This window comes from Anopheles arabiensis, chromosome 2 (genome assembly GCF_016920715.1).
Source record: "Anopheles arabiensis isolate DONGOLA chromosome 2, AaraD3, whole genome shotgun sequence".
In the NCBI taxonomy this organism is placed as follows: Eukaryota; Metazoa; Arthropoda; class Insecta; order Diptera; family Culicidae; genus Anopheles; species Anopheles arabiensis.
Genome location: NC_053517.1, coordinates 33,762,219 through 33,788,893, shown reverse-complemented (window position 1 = coordinate 33,788,893; position 26,675 = coordinate 33,762,219). Strand labels below are relative to the sequence as shown.

General features: G+C 43.6%; 1 protein-coding gene across 6 annotated transcripts in view; it reads left to right on the top strand.

Moving 5' to 3' along the window:
* The window catches only part of LOC120908574 (neuropeptides capa receptor), a 52,730-nt gene extending 26,882 nt beyond the window's left edge, over positions 1-25,848 (top strand). For all 6 annotated transcript variants that reach the window (XM_040319738.1, XM_040319737.1, XM_040319736.1 and 3 more), the window contains exons 4-10: positions 5,296-5,586; positions 5,783-5,959; positions 6,118-6,189; positions 8,965-9,109; positions 17,677-17,872; positions 21,742-21,852; positions 23,682-25,848. In XM_040319738.1, the coding sequence (XP_040175672.1) occupies positions 5,296-5,586; positions 5,783-5,959; positions 6,118-6,189; positions 8,965-9,109; positions 17,677-17,872; positions 21,742-21,852; positions 23,682-24,359 (1,670 nt within the window). In that variant the 3' untranslated portion in view covers positions 24,360-25,848. The remainder of the gene's footprint in view (positions 1-5,295; positions 5,587-5,782; positions 5,960-6,117; positions 6,190-8,964; positions 9,110-17,676; positions 17,873-21,741; positions 21,853-23,681) is intronic.
* The last annotated feature ends 827 nt before the right edge of the window (positions 25,849-26,675 follow it).

Genomic DNA, 26,675 nt, shown 5'->3' with positions numbered 1-26,675 from the left:
AATCAAAGTGATTTTAGTCATAAGTTGCAGTATGAGTATTATCTAAATAGAAGAAAAACAGTTTTTTTATTTTCTGTTTAAACTTTAATTGTAAATAGAAACAAGTAAAATATAGTGTTTTTTGTTCTGACTTTGTGACAACTTTCCTTTATAATGCTCCTTGATAATCCTTTATAATTCCTTGATAATGCGACAGTATCATCACCTTTAAACGATAAGTTTTTAGCAGCAATTGTCACGTTGTTGTGTCATCTGTGTAACGGTGGTAAAAAGAAATATCAATAATTCAACAACAATACCACTTATTTGCCACAACTGCTTCACAGGCACCACCGCGCACACCGCTTACAACCTTTCGTCTCCATATTGCTCTCTAAAGAGACATCACCATTAATGGCAAGTTTCGGCAAACACTTAAATCAACCACCGCAGCTGCTACTTTTCTATCGCTGCTGATCCCTAATCGCTCTACCATAACCGCACTAATTGCCCCGCCCAGCTTTCGGGGCGGCTAAGGCTACGATTAATTTTGCCACCGTCCGTCGCAACGGGCTTTGATCCTTCGTACCGCGTCGCGCCCCTGCTTCCAATCGTTGGTTTCAATAGCGGTCTGGAGCCATCTCAAAGGCAAACCTACCACCTGAGCACCAGCGACGGGTTCTGGTTGTGTACGGATCACGCTGCCACGGTCACGCTCCAGCTTTAAGGTTGAAGTGGGCCCCATGGCAGCCGTACCGCACTGACAAGACGCTGATGATGCCGATAATGAAATTGTCGACCTTCCGGGAACGATAGCCGATAGCCGAACGCCGGTGATGAAGTGGACGTTGTTAGCCCGGCTGCACTCCGAGCCGCTGGCAAAAGGGTCGATGCTGGGGTAAAAACGTTGGACGCACATAATTGATCACGTCTCATTTTCACGACACGAACCTCGGAGGTGACCGGTGCCTCAGGTTCCGTCCGGCAGGTCTCATTGTGCCTGGGGTTTATGGTGTGTTCTACAAGAACACTCAGCGTGAAGAGAAAAGGAGGAGTATGCTTTGTTCGGTAAATGAAGCCATCAACCAACTGGATACAGCGAAGGCAAAGAACCGCACCATTCTACGAGTAAGGATTTGTCCCATGACGCATGGATTCAAATTGATTTCAGATTCAGAGCTTTTACTCGGCCATGATCAAATTATGATCATTGGCATGAGCTGGTATAAAAATAACTGTTTGATGGCGGTATTGATTGTGGTTTAAATCTTCATAAATGATTAAATTTCCTGTTGGATCTGTGACATTTGTTGGAAGATCAATAGATGTTATTCGAAATACCAAGTACCACAAACAAGAACACAATATCCTAATTGTACAACTCATAAACGCCAATGTTCTTCATTTAATCGTTTCAATGCGATTCCTTAAGACTTCTCTGTAAGAAATGGCCTTAACGCTTACTGTGCAATAGAATGTTGGAAATGTGCAATTTCCACTTCACTCGACTTACTCCATAGACTCAAACGTTGCACTTGATTTATATAATAATGTGATTCGTTTTGTTATGACATTTTCAATTGCGTCTGCCAACACATTCCATGACAGTAGCATCAGCAGCAGCTCCAACTATCCATCGCAATAAAATGAATATTCCAGCTTCTATGAAGTCATTCTAAGCAGTGCTTCTGGGCACAAAAAATGCACAAAACGATCTACAGCATGCAACGGAAGCTCGGTAGCTCAACAGGTTCATCCGTCGCACGGTACCGGAACACTCTGCACGTTCCGACCATCATTCCCAAGGGACGGCAAAGACTAAACACAGGCCACAGAGCAATATGGTCTCCACCTTGTTTCCATCCGAACATTCACAGCGCGCCGAAACACACGCACGAACAAGATGCTCAGATATGTCGGGTATGGTCTCCTTCATGGATTTCTGCGCCTTTACTGTGCGTTCAAAGCTACGCCGGAGAGCCCGAAATTCCAATTCAATCTTCCCACTTTCATTTTAATGGAAAGGCAACTCAAAAAACCACCTACCGGAAACACTTCTCGCGTTGCGTGTCCTCAATTTTCTCAAAATGTGAGCGGGCGGCTGCCATCCTACATACGCCAGATCGCTTTTCAATTTTAATTGGAAGAGCCATTCAACACAGCCACAGAGCGGAGGGTGGAGGGAACTGGTTCGCGTTTACTTCAATTACTCCATTCAACGCTACGAGGACACTTCAACACGTACATTTCAGCGTTTTTCGGCTTCATTTCCGGTCGGTTGCGTGAGAAAAACCTATTGGTCGGACGTTTGTGCGCGAATCCTTTGCCATCTACGGTTATTACTTTAACCAGGACGTATAACAATATCCCTTTTTGGTTTCAAAGCTATGAGGAAGGATTCCCAGTGCGTAGACAAATATGCGTAGGAAATGGGGACAGCTTTTTGATAGGTTTCATAAGCCTGAGTTCAGAATGTGATGCTCACCCTGAAACGGGGATGTTACCGTGTGACAGAAACACTGATTTACTACGCCGTGCGGATGCTTTCTTTGAAGCGATAAAATGAGGTGATATTAGCAGTAATCGGCTGAGCCCTCACAATATTCTAAGAAATTTAAAAGAAACATCTACTACAACGGAAAATTACCATAGTAAAAATATCTTGATTGGTTTTGAAAGGCAATTTGCTAAAGTACGCAAAAAATATGCTTCCATAAATTAAGACAAAACAATGTCATCTGCATCCTCAAAACATCGTGTCGTGCATGAACCTACCAGCTTTAATTCTGATGAATTTTATTTACAAACTTCTTTGTTGTGGTTTCAATAAATTTTTTACCCAATTACATTAAGCATTATAACACCCAAACCTTAGGAGGAGTTTTTTTGCCTATTCTTACTTCAGCATAGCATAGTCAGCAGCAGACTTTAATGTAATCGTTGAAATTAATTTTTTGGATTTTCTGAGCTCCCCAATTGGATTAGCTTAATTTAAAGGAGCATATTCTCCAGGAACATTTAGCATCAATCAACATGCTTGCGGATAGGAAGTACAAAACAGTAGCCCAAACAAGCTTACGCATGTTGTAACTTCAAAGGCGAAATGACATCGGCAGTGGAAAGTTTCATACCACGGAACAACAACGACTTGTTCGCCGATGGGTAGGGGAAACACGAAAGCACATGATCTTGTGTTACCACGTAAAACGGATTGATGAAAAAAAAGTCACGCACGCACATGCTACACTGGCGTTCATACGTAGCACGTAGCACTTTTCCTTTTGAGGAAGCTTGTCGGATGGATGTAAAAGACGCATATGAGACTGTTGCTAAAAAAAGGTGTATTCAGATGCAACAGAAAACAATAAAAAATGTGGAGAAGCATATAAACAAAAGATAAAACTGTAAAGCTGGACAGCTGTACACCCTTCTCGGTAGCGCACCCGCTTGCGACATGTGCCCAATTAATGAAGTACTGGGCTGCTCCATCGCCCCAGAAGGCACATATGTTTGGGTCACTGATGTGAAATGCTTCACTTGCAGTTTTCGTCCGGAAACAAGCTGCACTTGTAATCCAGCAGTAAAGTGTTTCAAAGTTTGACTCTACATCGAGCTTGAGTGGTAGCAAAGTAGTTCCTTTATGTTCAATAAACGAAAGAAACCAGCATAGCACAATGTTTTAAGGAAAGTTGTTCGTTAGAGTGATTTTTATCATAATCCTGTTGATGTAAATGTTAAAACAAAAATAAATTACCTTGTAAGTAACTTAATGCTATCACATGCATGATAATTCAAAGCATAAATATTAAGTTAAAATTCCAAAAGAGTTTGGCTCGTGCTTGAAAAGGAATCGAAGAATCAAATAAATTGTTAAATTCTTTATTGTTGAATAAGTCACTAACAAACAAATATTGAACACGTATTTCATCCATCTGTTAACATTTGCGTCCCATTCAAATCAGCTCTTCCCAACAACACTACAACAGCCTGTACGGGAATTGTTTCTCCGGATCTTGCAATAGGAACTGTCACCAAAGCAAATTATCGGCAACGACGTCAACGCCGAATCATACATACTCATGCATACCTAATACCACCAGTAGTCACCCCAATTCCGACCACCTCCCACGAGATACGCGTCACGTTACGCGCATACATAAATAATCCGAAACCCGCCGACGGGTCGTAATCAAATAACAGCTTTATGTTATTGAATACCATCGGGCGGATATTGGTACCAGTTGGCAGCACAGTTTGCCAGGGAAATCACGTGAACATTATCTGCCCGCGCTTGCGACATGGACCATGAATTTTGGTGCTTTCGTTTGCGTGGATGAGTTCCAACCATTCTGCACTGCTATGAGGAAAAGGATTAGAGCACCTACAAAAAGCTTCATTCGGCGGAACTAGGCAGCCATGCACAGGAACCGCAGGAGCGGTAATCAGGAGCACGAACAAACGCAATCAGTGCAGAATCGGATAAAGAGTGATTTGATTTCTACGAAAAGTTGTCAAAATAGACTGGAAGTGGTACAATTTGCAGTCATGCAGACAGCTGTTAGAGAAGCTAAAACAAAAGCAACACACTTTAGCATTTCTTTAATCCGTTTCAAATTGAAACCACCATCATCCAATACTATCTCGTACGGATTGCGGTTGAATGGTTTCTATTGTCATGATATTGTCATGTTTCAAATTGAAACTGTTTATGCTATTCAAAGTGAGGTTTAAAAAAGATTAATGACGTGGGAATTTTTTGTAGTAGCGATGAAATATGCAAGGGTGAAGTTACCCATACTGAAGTAAAAATGCCTTTTTTGGCACCCTAGTGCCTGGCTGAAGAATTTATTTGCTCTCGTTCGTAAGTTGGATCGACGGTTTCTTACATTTGTCTAACGATTTGTTGCTAGGTGCATATTTTCATAAATGAATTTATAAAGTTCCTGCAATAAAAGTCACATGAAGCTTTGTGAGAATAAACTAGTGTGAATATTAATGCTAAGAGACGGAGAAACGCTTCTCAATATCCACAGTACCGCAACAAAAAGGTTCAGGAAAACTTCCTTTACTTACACAAAAATAATGAATATGACAGTATTTCTTGTAAAGTTAAGTAATTTAGCATCGAATACAAAATAAACCAACATTTGATTTTAGGATTTTGTTTCTGGCAAGCAGCATTCACGCTCAATCACATGGGCTTTTAAGTCTCAGCTATTAATTCTAATGCTTACTCACAAAAAGACATTTCAAAAATATTTCCCCATTTTTTAAGCATATCACCAATTCAACTCCTTCCCATTCTCTCCCATACAGGGCTCCCGTACGAGATCAGCCTCTACTGGCACCAGTATCCGTACAATCTCGGTCTGCCCTTCTGCAAAATTCGCGCACTCATCTCGGAAGCTTCCACCTACGTCTCGGTGCTGACCATCGTCGCCTTCTCGATGGAGCGCTTTCTTGCCATCTGCCACCCGCTGCACCTGTACACCATGTCGGGGCTGCAGCGGCCGGTGCGCATCATCGCCGGCCTGTGGGTCGTCAGCTTGCTGAGTGCGGTCCCGTTCGCCGTCTTCACCGACATCGATTACATCGCTTATCCGCCAAGTGAGTTTGCGTGCCCTGCCGCCAGCCACATTCATTTCTCTTCCCTGCGAACCATTATTAAACGTGAGCGAAACACAAACACTCCCTCCCATTGGCACTCCATTTTTTTTTCTTTCCTGCTTCGCTACGTATGAACTACATGGATATATGTGTGCGCTGGTGGTTGTGTATTGCTTCATTTCTCTACATTTCACAGCAAACGAGAAAATCCTCGACTCAGCGTTCTGCGCCATGCTCAGCAATCCGGAGGGATTTCCACTGTGGGAGCTGTCAACCTGTCTGTTCTTTGCCTTTCCGATGCTCATCATGGTGGTGCTGTACGGGCGCATGGGGATGCAGATACGATCCCGCACTCAGCGGACGGCCGAACTCGGTGAGCTGCTCAGGGCTGCGCCGGGCTTTGCTCAACCAAAGCAACTCCCCGGTCCCGTGGCTACTCCAAGGGGTAGTTTGCTGGGTAGCATTGCTCAACCTCATCCGCTCAACTCGACCTCGCTGGTTTTTTTTTTTGCTCATTTTTCATTTTCGCAGGCGTTCGCAACGGATCAGTTAATGGACCATCGAGGATATCACAGTCACGGAAAGCCATCATCCGGATGCTGGGTAAGTGTAGTAGGTTACAAGTCATTCCTCCTGCCCTGCTGCAGGCGCACCGGTCGCGGGCAACGAGACCGTCGGATTAGGGAAGCATATTTCTCGCTAGTAAAACCAGGTGTCGGTACGTGGATGGCGTACGGTCGATGTGTTTCATCGATGGCAGCTTAACAGGGGCAGACCTGCCTTTTTCTGCCCTACTGAAGCATCCGTTGTCGATTGCCGGCGGGATAAGCGCAACGGGAGGGTACGCTGTGCGGAGCTAACCGCTCGATCAGTGGCGTTGGGTAATCGTAGTCAGCAATATTTTTAAATTGAGTTTTACCTCATCAAGCAAACTGCAATTTGTGGCGATACCAAATGGGAGCAATTTTGTTGATGGATCGCTGATGGGAACATTTACAGCAGCAGCGAAAATGGTATCAATCGTTTTTTAAATAATTTTCCTGTGATAATCAATAGTATATTGAGGTAGTTTCTTCACAGTTTTAACAAATTTTATTTAATGCAGAGCCTAATGGAAGACACAATAAATGAAATGGTACCATTCACAAATTGATATGGGTTTTAATAAAAATATATTAAAGTCAATTTTAAAAATACTTTGAAAATAAAATGACAAAATAAAAGAGGTTCAATAAACCCTGTATTAAAGTTAAAAGATGTTAGTTCCGTCATAAATGATTTAAAATAATTATATCTAATGATTTTTTATTAGTTTCTATTATGCTGAAAAATGAAGTTCCTATTACTTGATCTCTAAAGATCAAACTTATAATGATGATTAAAATATAAAATAAAATTAAATAATTTCAATTTATGAAAGGTAAAACACGCGTGATAACGAGATTTTCTATTTTGTCTATTGAGATAAGGCCACCCTTGTATCTGTAGACTTCATTCACAAAAAAAACTATAAATACTTACTAGAGCATTACCTGGTCACTTGGAATGGTACATACCAACAGAAGGTGTACAAACTTTCTTCCACAACACGCACACGCACACCTGCGTTCGCTTTTACAGCGCCATAGCAATCATCACATATCCGGTCACCAACGTTGCCCATTCCAAAGACCATTCCGCAAGCCATAATGGGTGCGAAAGGTCAGAGCGATAGCGATTTCAGCCGAAGTAGCCCATCGCTGGCCACGAGTTTGCTGCCGCTGTTAACAGTGATGATGTCTCTAATGGCCATTAATTTCAATTGTACCGACAATGAGCGGCTTTCAGCTCGAGGGTGCCTTTATGTTTGCCTGTTCCTTTTGAAGATTAACACCTGTGGCCACCCTCAGAACAGTGCGATAAAACTCGATTACAGTAACGATGGGTAAATGGTCTGAAACTCATCAACACTTCGGAACGGTGGAACAGAATAATGTAAATGATTTTAAAGTATTTCAAAATTATTGTTGCTTTACCAGGGGAACTAACAAGTTGTTTGTCATACATGAGTTTTTAAAACAAACCCTCCAAATTTAAGATGCTCAACAAAAGCATACGTAATGGACGTGTTTGATGGAATGCGGATTTCTGCGGCGCTCTAAGAAAAAGGGTCAAGCCATCAATTCCATCGCCCCTCTCAGCAAACACATCTGACGACAACTTGAGCACGACCGTGCAAAACGGAAGGCTTTCCTTTTCTTTCGATTCACAGTGATTGCCCTTCGCGGGTAGCTGTACTTCCTGTTTCGTAACGCGATACGTTATACCTATCAGCAGTTCACACTGTAACGGGTTTGCCTTGCTCAGTGCCAAGGATCAGCACGTGCTGTCCGGATCACCCGCACACACACACATCAACTCCGCAACAAGCTATAGACATACTGAAGCGTAGACTACGGCGTTCTTATCAGCGAACGAGGAGCTCGGCCATGAATCTCAAGGTGCAAAAATTGAATAGCCAACATAAATCAACACAGCAACCGGATACAGGAACGGGCAGAATATGAACCGGTGGAACTGCAGGGGCGTTTGCTATTCGGTTGCGTTCCCTCCACCACAGCGCTGACGATGACAAATGATCGTAATTTTTAGGGTGCTTCGCCACTTTGCTTGCCTCAACGCTAAACAACGCCATCCACTATCGCACAAATTTTGGGGGAACAATGTTTTTGGCACACTGTACATTTTGCTCTGCGGTTAAGATGCTTTCCGGGTGACATTTGGTAAATTACTGTCTTCAAAAGATGACAAAGACTGACAAACGCTGTCAACAGAAAGTTAAACCGATGGGCTTTTGCTGGAATTTTCCAACTATCCTGGGCGGTCGTGTTGTGCTGGTCTCAGTGCTTAGCAAGAAGCGCAAACATTCGAAGCAATTCAAAATCACAAGAAAGCACATGTGCAGCAAATGGAGCTGTTCATGAAGGTCATCGTCGTCGGGGCGTGTAATAAGCGCAAACGATGTACTTGTAGAGAGTATCGAACCATGTGGTGTTGTTGTCAAGTGTTCGCTTTGCCTGTTGTAGAGCAAACAGCAGAACGATGACTGAACGCAATGCAACTCATTTCCCAGCTGCGGGAAACAAATTCTAATTTTCCACCCCTCGCCCACCATAAACCGACCAAGGCGCGTACCCGCTTGATGGTCACATTTAATCAAGTCCCTGCGCCTCATTTGGCTGCGAGAAGATGAAAACATCGTACAGCATTCCAGGAGTCGAGTGAAGTATTTCCTTGCCTCAACACTCCATCCACTTTCAATGCAAACAGCAGCTTTTTTGTTGTCCTGGTTTTTTCATGCGCACTTTCTTCTCTGGTCTGTTCTCATCCGCTCTCTAGCTGCCGTCGTGATAACGTTCTTCGTCTGCTGGGCGCCCTTCCATGCACAGCGGCTACTGTTTCTGTACGCGCGCGACTGGCAACACTTCAACACGGTCAACACGTGGCTGTTCTCCGTGGCCGGCTGGCTGTACTACGTTTCCTGGTGAGTATAACCCTCCTTTCCTCCACCGTGCCATCCTTCTGTCTTCTGTCATTTTCGTGCATATCCGGCGTCTCCCCATAATCCCTACCAGCTGGGAGCGGACGTTGTTAATTGTTTTGCAACCGACCCAATGTTTGTTTGCCATTATGTTGGTCGGTCGAAAACCAAAGTTTGTTGACTCCGTTTAGATGGGGGTGAGGCTGACCCGCTGGAGGGTGAACATTACATACTGAGCGACCATCACTTCATCACTCGCCGGTCAGCTTTACGGCGTTGCTGACGAAGATGCTGATTCTGCGCGTAAGTCAGTGAACCTTTTTTAGTTTAGCTGAGTTGTTGGGTTGTTTTCTCCGTTGTGTTTGTCTCGTGCTACGCTCCGGTACGAGCCCGGATGTTCCTTTTTATGATGGTAAGCGGTCAAGCTATCGCTTATTTACCAAGGTCAGTCTTCTGTGTACATATTTTCGTTGGCAATTTATTCGAAAACTGCTCATGTTGATGGTGATGCGATATATTTAGATTCGCTTGTGTCAATTCTCCACATTTCCTGGAAGTCTTCAAAAGGTTGAATAATAAAATCGCTTTTTATTGGATCCATTATTCCTCCGCCATGGAAGGGATCAGTTGCCAGTGTCAAATGGAGCTAAAAGATTTTCGATTGCATCAGAAAAGGACAATCAAAGATACAATCACTGTGTTTGATGCCGGGGTTCGATGGGCTGGGCTCGACGATTCGAAGGCGGCAAAGGCTGGGTTCCGTGTTTATTTTTGAACCTAGAGAAAAGGGACATGCTAATAAATTTGTTGACCTTGGCAACATGGATCATTGGAAATACTTCAATCAATGCATAGCTTTCGTTTAAACGTAGTCGTGTGTTAACTTTTTTAGCTGGAATTTGGGTAAGGTCTGCCAACAATGAAGCTGTCCTAATGGTAGCGATACAAAACGGGTCCGTTTTTCGGTGCCTACTTTTAAAACTAATCAATTTCAAACTTAAGAGGGTTCTTTACCTCTGTTCAGTAATCGATCAAAGCCAGAAATAGTACAGCAAATGTTCATAATACAGGGTTTACCAGTCCAATAAACGACTGTCCACTTGCTTATAACCATATGTTTTTGGATAGACACCGCTCTCTACCACACGCCAACTAGTGTAAGCTACACTGTCCACAAAGTGGTGTCTCAAAAGACGCAACATTTTCAAACAAAATTAAAATGGCACTCTCTACCAGACTTTATTTTTGTTTCAAAAATCATTTTACATGCTCTAATTCCTAGCCACAATCTAGCCTGCTGCTTGTGGAGCATTGAAATTTGCTCGTTTGTGCTCCCCAAACTTTCATTTCACCTCGACCGGCTTCAACGGAGGAAGTGAACGGCTTTATCGTAATGAATTTCTGTGGAATTTTCGCACCAACATTGCCAAAATTATGTTCCCAGCCCATGGTTCCAGTGTAGGCCGTATTCTACCATCGTTGATATTAATGATTACCTCGAACGCCAATAAACTTCTTGCGGCCAGCTACCAAGTCAAGAGCGCCCACATTGCCCTAATGACACGCCGTCTAATGAAGTTTGCTCATTCGGCGTGACGATGCATGACCGATTCATACGCCAATTTGCTATCAATATTTCCGAGCTGCTGCTGCTGCTGCTGCTGTTGTTGTGCACTTGCTGTTGCACGATTAACGGTCGACCAGATTCCCACCGAGTTCTACCAAATTGTTGTTCAAACTGGTCCCAACTGGGTGACCTCTAATCACGGATTTAGTGGCGCTAGAGAGCGGCAGGGTGCGAGTAAGTGAGAATTTCTCACAACTTCGAACGCGGGCTGCGTCTGCCTGACGGGGATAAACGGATGTTGATGTACGGTTCTGCGAAGTTGGGAACGGAATTGCGGCTTTACGATTATTATGATTAGTATTACCATTAAAGCGGGCAATACTTCACGCCTTTAGTGGTACTGTACGAAATGGTACAGTTTCATTCACACCTGCACCGAGCCTTCCGGGAAAGGGACGATTGTGAGCGATAAGCTTCTGAGCGGTTTTATTCGAGACAAAAGTTTTCCGAAACTGGTTTCGCTAGAAGTTTGACACTCTATGCCTAGGATGCGACCGCTGGGGCAGAGTTAGAGGTCCAGTTTGATGTGTTTTTTGTTTGGTTTCTGTTTTCACACTCACTCTCACTAGCCCGATGATGAAGTGACTCATTTACATAAACCAATTTGCGTCCGGCGCAACATAACAGCTTTGCGTATTAACGGTCGCCAGGATTGTTTCCGGTTTTTCTGTTGTCACTTTCTCCTTCCCTCCACTCAGGGTAAACAGATGTGTGGCACAGATGTTACAGTACCGCACTTTCTTTTCTGGCCCAAATGCGGCGTACATTGGATCTACTTCTGCGGGTGTACATTTGTCGAGAAAAGTTCAACGATGAGCTACCCATAAAGAGTGAAAGCAAGGTGCGAGAAGAGAAAAAAAACAGCCGCACAAACGAAAGACAGTTTGCAAAATGAAGTTTATCTTTGCCCGAAAAAAGAACGAGCAGCTTAATCATGCAGCTCTGCTGCCAGTGGATTGTGTTTCGGATTTGTTCGGCACAGTTTCTCAAGCTTTTCGGTCATAAGCAGTTGGAACTTATTTTATGCCGTTTCGGTTTAATCCACGTGGCTTGTGCCAGATGTTGTGAAGTGCTAGGCAATAGAATTCGGTAGATAGAACTTTGTGTTTCGTATCGTTTCAGTTTGAGCAATTCTGTTTTCGTGTCATTTTCTCTTAATATTCGCACAGTTGAACGTAGGGCTATTTATTATGATGCGTATTGTCTAGCTGTTTTTTTTGTCCTCGTAAGAATGGCCTAGTTGACTGTATCACTTAGCTGAATTATCTTTTGTGTAATGAAAATAATTATCGTATTTTCTGAGGAGACGCGAAACGCGAAACATCATTTCTTACCGAAATGAATTTAGAAAGCGTCGCAATGGCTTCAATTGTCCGAAATATAACTTGTTGATGCAACAGGTCTGTCAATGATCAATGATTTTAATTTTAATTTTAGTTTAATTTTAAGAACAAACAAACAGGCACAAAATAACACGTGCGCTTGGGTAAATCTCAGTACCTGAACCCTCCAAACAAACCGAAGCCCATTCCAACCATTCCAACGATCAACAACCACGATGCCATCTCGTGGGCAGATAATTGTTCCAAGAACGCCACCAGCTTCTTTTTCGTGACTTTTTGCACCCCAAGATCCAGGACAGCACACGGTCTAGCGTCATCCTTTTCACCGGTACGCCTCATCCTGCGCATCGGATGTGTTGATGTTGTCGAGTGGGAATTGTGCGAAAAAGTTTTCCCATTGAAATGATAATGAGATTTGCCGGAAATTCTACCAACATTGGTGGTGGCACGGGCAAAGATGGCAGGGTGGTACCGCCAGCCGTGTAATAAAGCTGATCGTTAAGCAACCTTGATGGAATGCTTATGGAGGTAGGCGAAGAGAAAAACACACTCATCACTCCCAAAAGAAACTGCTACATGTTACGAACATTTACGATGACGCGCTTGGGTTTGCGTTGTGAAAAGTAAGTTGTTTCGTACATTACAATATATTAAGTCATCATAGACGTTTTGTGACGGTAACATTCGATACACAATCTTTGCAATGGAAGTGAAGGAGTCGAGTTACTATCTAACTAACTATTCTGTGTATAGCGCTTATTTAACAACGTTTAGGAATAACTGTTTGAGGTTGAAGTTGAGGCGATGGAATCTTTCGAAAGCTTTCTAACTAACTTCCAAACAATACAAGGCTCACGAAAGAGCACCTAAATGTATGCATTGCAATCGACAATATTACGCCAATAGATTATTTAGAGAGTAAACGGCATTGTTTTGTGTTTTATTAGATTGGAAACTAATAATTAAGTAGGACAGTGAAGCTTGGAACAGCTGACTTGAGAATGAAGTATAATTTTTGTCCATCTATAATTGTAAATTACAAGTTTAGTTAAATATTTGTTAAAAATTATCAAATGGCATACCATGTTTTATGTATTTAAAAGTCTCTGTGAGCCGTCATATCGGCTCTCGAGTGTCATATTTGAAGACGTAGTTTGTAATCTGTTATCTTAAAAAGATATCTGATTGATATACCATACTTGCTGTAGATGCTTCAAAAGAGAGATGTAGGCAAGTAACATGAACTATCACCAGACAGAACCAATCAAACAACTTAACATTTTTATTAGCCATAATATGAAACATACCTTCACTAGCAAAGCAACTTTATTTAGCTCGTCTGTTTTACCGCAAACTGCATCCATCGCCCTACAATGTAGTTCTCATGTACTGCCATGCTCTAGCTAACACAGAAGGGAATTGTTTTGTATTGTCTTTAGATTTCCCATTCCAGCGAAAGCTCTAGTTGGAAATACATTTCATCCTTCATTTGTTCGTTTGTTCCTCCTTCCTTGTGCAACACACCTGCCACCTGGCGATTGTGGCGGTACCGTACACACATTTCTTTCCTTTTCTAGTTTGGTTTACGTGACACCCGTCCGTGCGAGCGGAATTTTCAATCTACTGCTCAGCACGTGGTGCTTGGAGCATTTTGTGTGTTGGGGTTTCGTTCTAGATAATTTAACGTGAATTGAAGCGAAGGTTTTCGATTATTATTTTTTATTATTATTATCATTATCTTCGGCAAAAAAAACCCGCGACAAGAGAGGTGGGAAGTCAGGCATGTATGAGGATTAGCCGTTGGCACACATCGCGCTTTTTACGGGATAGTGCAGCGACAGCAAGCCAACACTAGAGACGCACACGACCGTGTGTTTGCATAGTAGCTTCTGGCAATTTTCTCAGCATACTCACCCACCCCAGGAAGTGGCAACCGGAACCGATCTTTGACGAGGTACAATTTGGCATGTACGTTCCGCTTTTTTTTATCGACACCATCCAACGCACCAGACGACGTTGGATGAACGGCAAGAGATAAGAATGGCACCGTGGCTTCATGCTGGAAGGATTAGAATACCCTTTTTTTGCTTTTGTTCGCCCCCCCCCCCCACCATTCGTTCTCGGGGTTTATTTTGATCTTCCGTTCACCGTTCTCTCGCTAGCAAGGAAGGTCGGTGTACTCGTTTATCCGAAAACATTCAATTTATTCGCACGGAAGGGAAAAGATGGAAATTGCGTAACCATATCCGATGTTCGTTGGTGCAGGCATCTTTTTTGCTTTTCTTTTTTGGAAACAGCAAGAAAACCAGCTCTCCTTCCCCTTGTCACAGCCGTTGTGCTGTGCTAAGAATTGAACCATTGTCAATGTGGAATTATGCAAACGGGTTGCCACTTCGGTCGGAATGGAGATGAACGTACGAACGAATGCAGAACAAATGTTGAAAGGAATGTTAACCGAGTGGGGATGAATTGCGATTTGATGGTACCATAAAGACGCCTCATGGAAGTGCTTTCTTGGCGGGAGCAAGAAAAATGGAAAGATCTTTGAAAAATTAAGCACAACTTAATACTATTGCAATCATTCGGTTGACAGTAATTCGCAGCGAAATATGCGTGCCATCGATGTGTGCATTCGTAATGATTTTAGTTGAAAAATGCACTTGAGTTTATATTGAAATATGTAGGAATGAGTTTACTTTGTGATTCAAGCTGGCCATAATGTTGAAAGTGACATTGACATGTTGACTTTATTGAGATTATGTGTTCTACGGTCACACCTGCTATTACAGGCTGATTGAATTGTTTCAACAGGCTCCTTCTTTAATCCGCAGTTAATTATACGCGAAATAATACCAAACATTATTTTTGTTGCTGTTTATAAGTTATTTCTATTTAAAGATACTAAAAACTACTCGCTTGTCTTGTACAAGAGCTTGTCTCGCTTGTAATAAAAGTCTACACAAAATATCAAAACGCTTCTGGCGGATAATTTTGCTTAACACAACTTTAAAAACAATCATCATCTCTTATCATTCTTAAGGTGCACGCCGGTGTACGGGAACTTTGCTGAGTTCATTCACTTCCATCTGCCAGGGCCATGCTGTGAATCAACCATTTACATATGCTTCCACATGTGTTTGATTTTTATTCGTTTCCGATAGCACGCTCGCACCATATCGGAGAAAAGGTACGGCAATAGCGTATCGCCTTCGAGCAAACTTTACACACTAAGCGAAAACCAATTTGCGCTAGCCTTTCGTTCACGTACGTAGGTTTGGAGTGAGATTCCTGGCAACATGTGTGTGTGTGTGCCGGGCGTACCTTTGACTGCCGTCCCGTCCATCCACAACCACCCGCGACTAACCGTGCCCGGTGTGTTGATGTAAATTTCATTCCTACAGTGGTGTACCTACCGTCAAGCTTTCGGGAGGGAGAGTTCCCCCAACCCTCTCAAAAAGTATGCACGTTTGGAAGGAATTTGTTGCGGCACGTTCACACCAATGCCGCCAGCCGGTGTGCTGGAAATCCTTGCGAGACTCGTTAAGAAGCAGATCCACAAAAAAGGATCGCAAGTGCACACGGCACTTTGTTCTTGGCGCCGGTACCGTTTGGTGGACGTGATAAAATCGCATCCCTTTTATTTACATTCCATGCTTAGCTCATCATCCTCGCATGGGTTGTGGATGGGGAAATACGGCCAAGGGGAGTAAACCGGAATAGTTTTAAAATTCTTCTCCATTTGCTGGGTTTTTTCTTTTCCTTTTCAAAACTCTGGGAAGCGATGGCCGACGGGAGGGAAATTTAAATAATGGACAAATTGCTTCAAACGCTTCCCGTGCGCAGACCAGTTTGCCGCGGGTAGCCCGTTTACTCTGCGCTCTTTTTGGAGGTCGCATATGCTGCTTTTGGGGAATGGAATAACAATGAGCTGTTTCTTCGTTGCATTCGGTGCGGTAAAGGGCTCCCTATTCATGCGGAGCGTGTGTCCGGGCACTTCTTTGCACTCGGAATGAGCGGCGAGGAGCGAGAAGAGTGAAAAGTTTCTCCACTAGGCTAGGGCTGGAAAAGTTTTGCAATCGATTCGCTACGCAAAAACGGACAGTTATGAGCATCTTCTCTAACATCGATAGAATTGTTGTGTTGGTTTCTGGGGTCTGTTTGAGTGGCGTTCGTAATGCGATCGACTTACATTTGATTGTGTTTGAATTTATGACTTTCAACTTCTATCGCCGGTCCTAGACATTTCTAGCAGCTTTTCAAACTTTTTAAACTGTTTGTTATTTTTGGTTGTTTGAAACATTTCTCTTTTATCATTGATCAGTGAAGCAATGGCATGGATAATACAATATTTATCGCAGTAGAACGATGCCCTATAAAACTTTATTATTTTTTCAACGGCCATTCTGAGGCAAACTAAAATTTCATGATAGTCAATGTATGAGTGATAATCATTGATAAGGAAGCATTACGATCAATTTGAGATGAAATTGAGGTTTCACGTACCAATTTTCACTATAGTAAACTTGTTCAAAGTTCATGGAAAAAGAAAGATATTTCTTCGGTTTTAACGCATCTTTTTAGCCTCATTTTTTATAACATATATATTTTTTTAATGTCCATTCCAAGCTACTGTATTATCTATATTATCTTCCAAAAAAATCTCATTCATATTAATATCCCAATTAAATTAACGAATGATGTTTATTGGATTTATTTTTTAGTATTTTTTTGCTCACAACATGACTATTTACATTTGGTTACACTTTGGTGTCAAACGGTACGCGTTTTAATTCCATTTGGTTGGTTCCATATCAAATATTTATAAAACCTTCAATAACTCCATGTACCAGCATATTGAAAAGCGAATAAAACCTTACTTGATTAAATTAAATTAAATAAAAAAAGAAACGCATCCCAACAACGCTCCACAAAGGTAAAATTGCTCTATTTCTGCACTCCCCTGGCTCAAACCAATTGCCAACTCTATCTTCAATCTACCTCGAAAACTTTGATTGACAAACCAACCAAGCAATATGTGCCATCTCAATAAAACCCGCCCCGGCGTACCGAGATTCGCAATAAATCGGGCGCATGGTGCCCGCTACCCGAGAAGCGGTACAAAGGACGCGCTTTTATTTTCGCCAACGAGAGGGTTATGATTTTGCCACGTGTGTGTGCGTGTGTGTGTGTGTGTACAACGTTCACGCTCCTGGGTGTAGAAAATGGGCAATGAGCATAAAATGTATGCCGTCTGCTTATCGCACGTTATTAGAATATCTAACCGGTAGCGCGAGCTGGAAGAATGGAAAGTGGAGAAACCTACACAATTCACGTGATATGACATGAAATCTATCAACATTTGTGGAGTGAAAGGTTGCTGTAGCTTTTGATTTTTTTCCACCCCACCCTACTCTGCCTACCCACAACTGCAATCAGAGGCCCAAAGCTAACAACATATTTGCGTGCGAGCAATTTTATCCGTACCGCGAGCCCAATTTTACATCTCCATCACAGACAGCTCTTCAGTCTTCGGTTGACGTAGGCTGTCCCGCTGCCATCAACAGTAACAGTATTCTATCTTTCCCTCTCACCCATTGCAGCACCATCAACCCGATACTGTACAATGTGATGTCACACCGGTACCGGGTCGCATTTCGGGAAACACTCTGCGGACGACGGCGCGGCTTTGGTGCCGGTTTCGCTCGCGATCAGTCCAGCTTCCGGGAGACGACGATCGACGTGAATACGGCGGGCGGCGGCAACGGGTACGGCACGGGCTACGAAAGCTCCCGACTGGTAAGTGTAGATTGCACCACGCAAGCCCAAAACAGTCACCCACCCCGAGGGGGGGGGGGGGGGGGTGGAAATGGATTGGCTTGGCTGTGGAGCAATGATTGTGGAAGCTTCCCCGGAGCCTTAGAATGTTAGATAATTAACACATTCCATTCGGGAAATGCGGCTGAAAATGCCAAACGTTTCGTAATTAGACGGCCTGCTAATTAAAGTGTGTAGGGAAAAGGCTTTTGCTGTTATTGCTGAAGGTGAAATGTACATTTCTAAAACGTGAAAAATTGATTGAAGATATTTGTGCTAACGTTTCGTTCGATGGGTATTGTGCAAATCAATTGTCTTCAATGAAGAAGAACTATCTTTCGTACATAACTAAATGTATCGTTTCGACAGGAAATTGGTTTACAATATTGCAATTCCACTGGATCTATTTGCATTCTATTAATTAGATACAAACTAAGTGAATCAAAATTTTAAATCATAAAACTTGTGCCAAAAAGCTTCAAACGCATATAATGCGTTTTTGGAACCTTTTTTGTGATTCGGCCAGTATTTAATAAATTACACAGTACTTATTTCTTAAATGTTTCCATTATAAGAACTAATTAGAGCCGCTTTTCAAAAGCCCTTCCGCGATACATGTATCAACGTGTATCAAACAACGCCGGTCCCACAGGCCTGTTAGCGATCCACCTCAACGCGTAAAATGTTTGGTGTCCACATTTAGCATTAATTTTGCTCGTAACAGATTAACACATTAGCGCACAACGCGCGGGAGCTAATTGAGATGTTTTGTTGTTTGTTTTTGTCAACGACCAGGCGCATCCACCACATTATGAACGACCAGGCGCTTCCATCGCCGTTCGCTGAGTGGGTGGTGCAGGACGAAACGGGCGAGCTATTCGCAAAATCCATTATGCTCGCATGGCTTTTTTTGAATTTTTGGACGCTATCGTCAGCATGAAAAGCAGACATGCTACTTTCGGGGGTTATTGTTTTGTTTTGATTTTCCTTTCAGGACGAAAAAGCTTCTACGCCTTTCATGAGTCACACGTATTATTTAAAAATACACCGAATGTTTATAATATATCTATGTTAACTTGCTTCATTTTAAAACTCCTTTTCTGTGGCTCTAGTGGCAACCGACAGAACAAAATTAAATTTTCTATCTTGAATTCTTATTATAACAACCTTATTTTAAAATGATTCCAAGTCCTTTCATTAATTTCCATTGCCATAAACAAATACACAAAATAAAACCATTCAACCCATAGTTTTCCCGATATCGTTCACCGCAATGACGATTCCTCCAATTCGCTCGTGACGTTTGTTCTGCGGAAGCAACAAAAATGTAACGTAAACCCGAACCACCCACTCGCGAAATGGACTTGTCGTTTTGTCATTGGCAAGTGATGGGTTGGAAAATTGAATTTAACAATCCCACCTTCCACAACGAGCTGGTGATGGTGCTGGACCGTGGGTGCGTGTACTGTTTGCTGCCCTCGCTGCAAGTACGTTTCGTTCCGTTTCAAAGGCAATCATTTCCTTTCTCGGAACGCAATTTAAAGACGCGCTGCTCGCGTCTGTGTGCTGTATTGCGATCCTAAACAGGGAAGTGTTTTTGCGTGCATATTTCAATAGAGGTTGGGTTGCTTCATAAAAGGATTACTATTTTTAGGCGAGCGGTACCGTACCGGACTGCCTGTGGCAAGTGCGATAATACCCAGAGCGCGTTTTTCTTCGGTACATAGCTTCGAGCTCTCAGATTTCGTTACCTGATAGCCACTATCGTTTCGCGTGAACCGGTCCTGTTTTGGAATCCTTTTTTTCATGAACCGGTGGTCTGTTTGTGTGGTGTGGAGCTGTTTATTAAAGATACATTCGTTAGGGGATCGTATAATTAAGGATTACTTTTTTTAATCAATTTAAGAAGACAGCAACTGGGATATAAAAAATCAGTGCTGCAAAATGTCATTGTCAATTTCATAAAAAATATGACTGAAACGAAATCGATATCAGCGTCATGTACTCATTTTTGATAATTGGAGGTGATCCTCAAAACGGGTGGTGTGACCAATGCATGCTTCATGACAATTTTGCGACCAACGCTTGGTCAGTCACTATGTCATGACTTTTTTATAGTGATCAAATCTGCAAAACTGTTATGACAAATTCCGGCTGAAATAAAATACATGTCAGCATCACGAGCTCTACTGTGATGATTAGAGGTGAGACTCAAACGGTTGTTGCGATCATCACATGCTTGGTGACATTGTGTGCAACCAACTCTTAGTCAGTCACTTAGTCGCGACATTTTCAGTCGGTGATCATCGCGATACTCATGGGAGATATGCGGTGCGTGCGAGTGGTTCCAAGCAACAAAATTAGCATGGTTTCTCGCTCTTTTTGACCCGACACACCATCAAACCAGACAAAACGAGATAGCATGCTCATTTTGCTTCTTGGGACCACACACCAAGTATATTCCAAGAATGTCGTGTTTATCATTGAGAGAAAATGTCGTGACCAAGTGAGTGACCAAAAATTGGGTGCTAAAAAAAATGTCTCGTCTCGCCAATAACAAATTTCCAAACACTTCTTTGCTGCTCATCGAAGTTGTATTGGGCACATCACTTACCGCCTTCGGTACGGTGATATTTTTAGACAGCTGCTTGAGCCGACCAGCAAGCACTCTACTAAACCTCTCTTCCTTGCTGGGTGCCAAAAATTGTATCAACTGAATTGAAAAAGCAATTACGTATCATATCACTGAAATATTACGCTACAACATCATTGCACCATTGCTTGAGATACTTATCCCTTAAACCTTCAAGCAAATCCCTTGTCCGTACGATTGCTTTCGGTTTTGGAGGGTTTTGTTTTTCGATACCATCATACCCAAGGGAATAAGGTTAGTGGAGTCATCCCATTTTTGTGGTTCGTCCTTTGTAGGATTTTCCAGAAAAGCCTTAGATTTATGGCACGTTGTAGCAACGAAAAAAAACGACTTGAAGAGTAAAAAAGTGCTTCAATTTTGTGTGAAAAATTTAACAAAAATGAATTGTCAAAAAATTTAAGAAACGCATTTTATCTTACGTAAAATGTACTCTCATTCAATGATTTTGGGGAAAAGAAAGTAAAAAAAAAAAAACATCATCATTAAAAACCGTTGCTGGTTTAAAATGAAGAGTCTGGTTTTTGCGGTTTCCAACTGCTGATTATGAATATTAAAAAAGTTCAACTTTGACGCAAAAATACCATCCCACACGGTTGCCCGATCGGCACTTCCTTCTCCACCTGCTGATCCGTTGTACAGAAACCGCTACACCATCGGTGAAATCAAACCAAAATAATAAAAAAAACAACACCAGAGTGAAATGTGTTGTTTGTGCGCCCTGGTGAAAAAACAAAAATGCCTGCCGCACACGTGAAAGTAAGCGAGAAACCCTATGGAGTACAGAGCTTGGGAATCAACCTCCCCCCTCCCCCCACCACGCCATGGTATTTAATTCCACGAACACAGCATGCAGCAGCGTAACTTTTGTCCCAAACCGCCCAAACAACAAAGGCAAAAGAAAGCGAAACGCGTGCTTGCGCAACAAGCGTGCTTGCATAAGAAAACAACCTTTAGGTTATGATGCTTTGAGAGCTTCTTGGTGGGGATTCGCTGTTTAAAAAAAAAATACAGACACGGGTCTAGCATGCGGGCGCAGGATGAAGATTTTCTCTTTTTTACGTCTGCTCTTTACGTACGCCACTCACCAGCGGAAGGAAAGTGGTGCCGGAAAGGCTTTTTTTGCTTAAATGTAATGGTTGATTATCCTGTTTTTTTTTTATTATTTAACTATTAACTTCAACGTTTCATCCACTTTCAGCTACGTGCACGGTCGATGATGCAATCGAAACGATCCCGATTCCGGGGCACACTGCACGCGAACAACAGTATACGGTACAGTGACAACTGCATTCGCCGAAATTCCCTACAGGTAAGGCCAGCATTTTCCCTTCAGCCATTGTCCCTAGACGGTTGAATTTTGTCCATTCATTTCGTTTCGAGAGGAACCATTCAGTTTCCCCGGAAGCGACCGAAAACTCCCAGCTGAAGCTGGTGCTTTTTCACCCTACTTCCAAGGAACCCATCGGATCATGCATCGGAAAACGCTGTCCTAGCTACAAATCGGCAGCTCCCTTTACGCTATTCCATTTCATTAGCGTTGGATAAGGATCGTCCGGTTTCAGCAGACTGGCCCCAGTGAAGGCACTTCGCAATCTCGAAACGCTCTGGTGCGGGTTGTTTTGCAGTTGACCTACATCAGCACTCAGTGCCTGCCTCTGCCAGATAGTTTCGTTTCATATCCTCTCGACGCATCGGCAAGTGGGCGGTCGATTGAGGCCAGTTTTTCGGGTGTGGTGGATGCTTTAATGGCAACTTGATTGGAAACCGTGCCGCCCTGTTGGCATCGGTTAGCCTCACCTCCCCCTTTTCCGCGAGCAAAGCGCTTGGAAGCCGCCAATCTTTGATCTCGTACGTATCCATCTTAACGAGATCTTCGGCGAGCGGAAAACAACGGCAAGTGGTACGAGGCGAACACCGAAATACTTTCCTTGTTTGTCTCTCTTTTTTGTGTTTGCCAACATGATCCATTGCGAGCTCAAACGAACTGTGTTATATTGTTATCGATTTGATTACCAGCGCTTGATTACAGCAAAACGTTGCAGACACCACTACACCAGTACTATTGCGTTCCCTTCCCTTGTTTCACGCTTCCGTGCGTTGTAATGTAAGTTGTCTTTCTTCTGCTTCCCCCTCATCAGCAGCGACCCATCGTAAGCATCATACCCTGGACCACCGTCGTGTATTGGACGTACAAAGTAAGCACACAGACACTTGCAACGAGAAGGGCGGAGAGAAATGACTACTTCCTCACTTTAATCCTCTCAACCCGCAGCGCATTCCGATACATTAGATACCCGTGTTTTTTCATCCCACCCGGTAGTGTGTCCCTTAATCTTGACCGATGGGTCACCCTCAACCGTGGAAAGGATTGTGATATGGTTGCAGCAATACGGTAGCATCTGCTCTGCAGCATTTCGAGCAAACCCTGCTTCTTCCCTGTTCTCAGAAGTGCTCCCGACCAGCTGCAGATTGAAACGAAACGCTGCGTCGATTGTAAAAAGGGCAGCATTGATGGGAGCAGTCGGTTCCGGCAGCAGTTGATAGGAATGTGGAGAGTGTAATGAGGTTACCATGCCCGCACCATATCTCCGTCCTCCGGGCAGGAGAGTGATCGGTTCGGTACGTGAAAAACGATCCATTTACAACGATCCAGCACGTGATGCCAGGCTCAGCTTGCCAGTCTGTCCTGTGTGTACTGTTGTTGTCCGCGCTGTCTCCTCCTTCCCACCCGGTACATTCGTAATGATAAAGTTGTTTGCTAATGGACACCTTCCCCCGAGAAGAAGCTCGGAGAATTGATTGTGTGCCATACGTGTTTGCTTTCTGTGCCCGATGTCTCGTTGATTCGACAGCCCCATTGGACTGTTCTTTCCTTTTCCCCCTTTAAAGGGCTCAATGCTTTCTTCTTTCGAATTTGTTACCGTAGTAGTTGTGCCGTTTTCGATTCCAGACCGAAGATAGCAATCCTTTCCACCCAAATCTCACCCAGAAGAAGCAATTCCCAAGGATAAAAGAGATTACGACATGATAGTTAATATTGTTTTCCCTCTCTTTCTTTCTCTCTCTTACTCTCTCTCTCTCTCTCTCTCTCTCTCTCTCTCTCGTTCCCTCTAAACACTTCCACCGCGCTTCGAACAGATTGGCAACATGCCCAGCAGCCGGAACTCGCTGTCGCCCAACCTTACCACCGACGTGGTGGTGATGCTGGAGAACAATCTCAACGGGCGGCCCCGGTGCTACACGACGTCCGCCACGACGCTCGCCACGAACGTGGTGTCCAGCAACTCGACGGTGACGGAGAACAGCTTCAAGATACCGCTGATCAGCATTGACAGGCCGGACCGGTACGGTCCACCGCCACCGACCAGCCCCAGCCCGAGCGGGGACAGCTGCATCAGTATGGAGCAGGCGACGAACGCACTGTCGAACGGTGGTGGTGGCAATATCACGCAACAAAGTAATGTTAATGTTAATAATAATAATAATAGTACGGTTTGCAACAATAGAAACTATGAGAGTGCGACCGTTTCCCCTGCCCCGACGCCGGACGGCGAACCGTCTCCATCGTCCCCGCTGCTCGTGCTGCCAGCCATTTCGATAGTGCTGCAGGAGGACCACCACAACGAAGCAAGTGCTACCACCGAACCGAACCAGCCGGGTGACCCATCGCTCCGGGAGACAAGCCCGCCCGACCAGGCTGGGGCCACCCCACCAACGTTCCACTATCAGCCGAACCTGCTGGTGCAGCAGCGGTGCGGCGAGATGGAGGAAGCGGTCGTGCTGCTGACCGAGACGAAGCGTGAAACGTGCATTTAACAGTACTGCAGCTAGCAGGGCACAATGAGCCGACACTGGGAGGACTGTAGGGCGCAAAAAGGGAGAGAAAGAGAGGGTTGAAACGCGGCGTTGAAGGTGTGCGCGCAAGTAGTTGGTGTCGCAGTCTCTTTCCCCGAAACACGTGTCACCGGCAAACACCCAAAGAAAGTAGACAAGAAACGGTCATGGCGACGAGAGTTTAGATTTGTAAAGAAGAAAAAAAAAGAAATACACTCACAAGAAAGTGATGGTACACCACGTTCTACCGTAGTACGTACGGAGAAACCAATCGATCGAAGCAAAGGTAGCGCGTGGCTAACGAAGCCAGAAGCGGGATAGGGAATCCGTGTGATCGATGTGCAGAAAATCCTTCCCCCATTTGCCCGACGTACAACAATGTGATGATGAGCTTACTATAGAGAAATATCCTGTAGCTGTCTTCTGATTTATTTTTCTTCTTTTTTTTTTTTTGTTTCAATCTAATCTTCCCAAGACGTTGATGAATAAGGGTAACAGTTCTCGGTTTAACCGGAAGCACCGGGTGTAAACGAGGGATAATAAAAAAAACTAGCCAAACAGAGCGTGTATAAAGTGAAGTGTTACATTAGGATATAATAAAGTAGCGAATAGAGAGAGAGAGAGACAGAGAGAGAGAGAGAGAGAGAGAGAGAGAGGATGGAGAGAGATAATGTAGGTGAAAATAAAAGAGGCAAACCCCATGGAAATGTTACGAGTGATGGAAACGAATGGTACAAAATGCAGTTAATATCCATTTAAAACACACACACACAAAACAACTAATCTCTAACAGAAACGAACTGTTAGTGTCTCACCCTTCCATCCAGATCATTTGCTTTAAGAGATGGATTTAATGTGAGTCTTTAACACACAAACTATTAGTGCATTTTTCGATTAGAATTTTGGTTAATTTCATCCGCTTTTGTGGCCGCAAAAGCAATGAACCAAAAACACATAGACACCCACAGTTCCCGTGTTGTTTTCCACTTCCGGTTCGGTTGTGACGCACACGGTGCCTGTATTGTATTGTGAGCGCAGTTCCACCTTCCCACCAGCATTGGAGATAAGTGGACCGTTAGTGGACAAACAGCGATAAGAAACAGGCAGAGTGGAGGGGAGAGGATTAGCGGCTTTAAATGATGACGCACCGGGCAGAGGGGATGAGGGCTGAGCGCACGTTGCTGCGGATGTGGATTCAAACAATTCCGGAAGTACATGCTCTCTCTCTTGCTCTCTCCTTCTCGGAAAGAACAAAGCAAAACGAAAGTAAATCCCCCCCAGAATTCGGTCGAACCGAGGGTGCAGCAACGAGAGAGCAAAAAACTGAACACACCTACATAATACACTCCCAGGAACACTTACACAGATACACACACACACACGCAATCCAGAACGGGTACAGAGATCTTCGAAGGATATGTTTGTTGTAATATGAGAAGAAGATAAATAAAAAGTTTAAGATGATTGTAAACTTTTTCGTTTGTCGGCTCCGTTTGTCTCCCCTGCTTCTGCTTTTACGTTACTTTGGAGGAATGGTGCTTCCGGTGGCTAATTTCCCGCACGTGGTTTGCATGTTTGCTGGGCTGCGCCGTCCTGATTTCTTCTTCGATGGTGGATTTAGAGGATGGAAACTTTTTGGTCAAAGTTCAACGCGTGCAGGAGTAGAAGAAACGTTTCCGAAACGTGCACGGCCTAGTGGACGTGCCTGGGGAAGACGGCACAAAACAACATAAATCCACCGAAAAGAGGCAACCTAAAGGCAGCGTGAAGATAAGGAGCAACACATCGTACCCCGGGGGGAGCTGAGTCCAACTTTATTGATTTCCGGCCATAGGATCTATAGGGCGTTTCTGTGTTTGTGGTGAGTGGTGTCATAACTTTTCCGGGCCTCCGGGAGGAGAAAATCGCATACCACCCAACCCAACCCCTAGTGTGGTCATCCGTCACGTGGCGGTGAGATGATTTGGTCTTTTATATAGCGGAAGTTTTTGAAAAAGGGCCAGCTGAGTGGCTACGCGAGTGAACATGATTGGTAATGCACGGTTGATAAGAGCAGCGTATGGTTGCTGTTTCCGTTCGAAGCACACTTCATTACACCGGGAACAAATTGGTTTAGTGATGCGATCGTGGATGAGAACGCTTTTCTTTTCTCTCTCTCTCTCTCTCTCTCTCTTTTTGTTACCATTTCCACACATCATGACGCATTTATATGAAATGAATTGGTTGGGATATAATTAAATTACCAAAAACATTACTGATCAAACGGAATTGGATTTTTTTGTTGTAATATATACAGAG